Source organism: Argentina silus (genome assembly GCF_951799395.1).
Source record: "Argentina silus genome assembly, chromosome: 13".
Classification (NCBI taxonomy): Eukaryota; Metazoa; Chordata; class Actinopteri; order Argentiniformes; family Argentinidae; genus Argentina; species Argentina silus.
The window spans coordinates 212672-215171 of record NC_139667.1 but is presented as its reverse complement, the minus strand read 5'-3'; the positions used below and the strand labels follow the sequence as shown (position 1 = coordinate 215171).

Here is a 2500-nt window from a genome sequence, read left to right as displayed (position 1 = left end):
GTGATCACCGACCAATCACGAGGCGCCGCTCCGCCCGGCAACATCAAAGAAACCCGTCAGCCGAGCGCGAGGCGCGGTTAGCCCGGTGACACGGCGGGACACCGACCGTCTGAGATAAACGACGACTTTCTCTCGAGCGGACGGACGGAGGGACGGTGTGATGGAACGGTTCCGTCGCTCAGACCAACATCACCGCCGTGACTTGACGCATTGCAGATCCAACGGAGCCAATCAGCGCCGCCGGGACAGTCAGCGGCCCACTGCAGGTCCGCTGCAGCCAATCAGAGGCCGCGTCTCAAAAACAACCGCATTTCTCCACCGTCAACAAACAGCCCGGCCAGCGCGTGTCCTTCCGCCGAGATAAAACAGTGCGTTGCGTAAAGTAGTCCGCCCGTATTCCGACATGAGTGCACCGCGGCACCAGCAGGGAGTTTACCGGCCCGTATGTCATTCTAGGACACCGCTACGGCTCTCACACTAACACACACACACACTCACACACTCATACACTCATACACACACACAAACTCACACTCGCATACTCATACACTCACACACACACACACACACACACTCATACACTCATACACACACACAAACACAAACTCACACTCGCATACTCTCTCTCTCTCTCTCTCTCTCTCTCACACACACACACACACATACACACACGTACACTCATACACACACTAACACACACATACACATACTAACACACTCACACTCACACACTTTAACAAACACTCACATACTCAAACACACACACTGGTGCCAACACCGGACCATGTGACTAAAGCCGCTGTCCCCAACCTGTTAATATGTCAATCACCAACAGGTTGTTATGGCAACCCTGGCCCTCCCCCTCACAGTCCAGCACCACGCCTCGACCCTGACACACACACACACACACGCACGCACGCACACACACACACACACACACACACAGATGGAATCAACTGACTGTGATATCATAAACACACACACACACACACACAGGGACGATTGGAGATCCATGCAGTTTGTCGTTTCATCATCACAACAAATCTACACAAAGATTTAAGATTTGGTGACAAATAAACATGCTGATGACGTCACAACAGACCATCTTAAGGAGGCGCTAGCATTAGCATTAGCATTAAACAGCAAGGCAGCACACATACACTACATTACTCTTAGAAACAACGGTTCTAAAGGGTTCTTCATTTGTTCCTGTTGGGGAACCCTTTGAAGAACCCTTTTGGGTTCCATGTTGAACCCTTTTCACAGAAGGTTCTAAATGGAACCCAAAAGGGTTCTTCAAAGGGTTTGTCTCCAGGGGCACATGAAGAACCTGTTAGAACCCTTTTAGAACCCTTGTTTCTAGGAGTGTAGATGTCTTCCTTCATAAAGGTCATCAGAGTGAGACGGGCGTGGTTTGAGCAGGAGGGTCAGGTCATTCCACATCAGACCACACGGAAAACCTCCTCTGGAGGAAGATGAAGATGATGAAGATGAAACCTCAATATTCTACAGGAGATGTCTTTGTCTGAGAGCAGAATTGAACTAAATGGAACAGTCAATACAATATAGCTGCTTATGATAATAATAATAACAATAATAATAATAATAATAATAATAATGCATTTATTTTGTATAGTGCTTTTCTCAGAATGTTACATTCCATGGAAAAAACAAGAAGAGAAATAAACAGTCAAACAAAAGCACAGTCAGTAAAAACAACAATAAGAACAGTTGTAATTAAAAGCAGGTTTAATAAGACGGTTTAGAGGGATCTGAAGTTACCAGAGGATGAGGAGGAGGATCACAGTCAGGTGTGTGTGTGCTTGTATGTTGTTCAGGGGAGGCTGGTGGAGGTAGAAACCGGAGGACGGGTTCATTGGAACTCATGGAATGGAATGTCTGTGATCTGTCACCTGGAATTCACCATATTTCTATGGTTGTAGTGTGTGTGTGTGTGTGTGTGTGTGTGTGTGTGTGTGTGTGTGTGTGTGTGTGTGTGTGTGTGTGTGTGTGTGTGTGTGTGTGTGTGTGTGTGTGTGTGTGTGTGTGTGTGTGGCCTGGCCCTCGCTGCTGACTGCTGCAGCGGAGGGAGTGATCTTCGTGCTCCGTCCTGCAGAGAGAAAATGCGGAAGTGAGTGAGCAGGGCTTCCACCGCGGAGGGATACAGCCGCTATATAGAGCCGCAGCGCGACAGACGGCCACCTTGATCCTGACGGCGGAGCGGAGGGAGACGGTCGACCCGTAGTCTAGAACCCACACCGAACCACACCGTCCGGCAGACATGGTAGGTAGAGCGTTATTATTATTATGATGCATTGAAATAAATATGCGTGGTGTGGTGTGTGTGCTATCGGTAGCAGAGCGGTGTATGTTGCTGCCAGCGGTGGTTATCACCGTCCCGTTGCATGAATAAGCCTCCCGGTCAGAGACGGTGGATTCCCGGTGAACCGGGTGAGCGGCCGTGGGTTCGATCGGTGGTCGGTGCAGGGGGTGTGATGTC

General features: G+C 49.4%; 2 protein-coding genes across 3 annotated transcripts in view; one reads left to right on the top strand and one right to left on the bottom strand.

Annotated features, from left to right (window-relative positions):
- Positions 1-115, bottom strand: part of nrde2 (NRDE-2, necessary for RNA interference, domain containing) — a 15509-nt gene extending 15394 nt beyond the window's left edge. The window contains exon 1 of one of the 2 annotated variants that reach the window (XM_083683098.1): positions 1-115. This exon is cut by the window's left edge and continues 523 nt beyond it. The gene's annotated coding sequence lies outside the window, so the exon portion shown is untranslated. The other variant, XM_083683097.1, reaches the window with a different exon arrangement.
- Positions 116-2177: 2062 nt separating this feature from the next.
- Positions 2178-2500, top strand: part of LOC310813806 (calmodulin-1) — a 5508-nt gene continuing 5185 nt past the window's right edge. Inside the window, exon 1 of the mRNA XM_083682932.1 lies at positions 2178-2284. Coding sequence (XP_083539058.1) covers positions 2282-2284 — 3 coding nt within the window. The 5' untranslated portion in view covers positions 2178-2281. The remainder of the gene's footprint in view (positions 2285-2500) is intronic.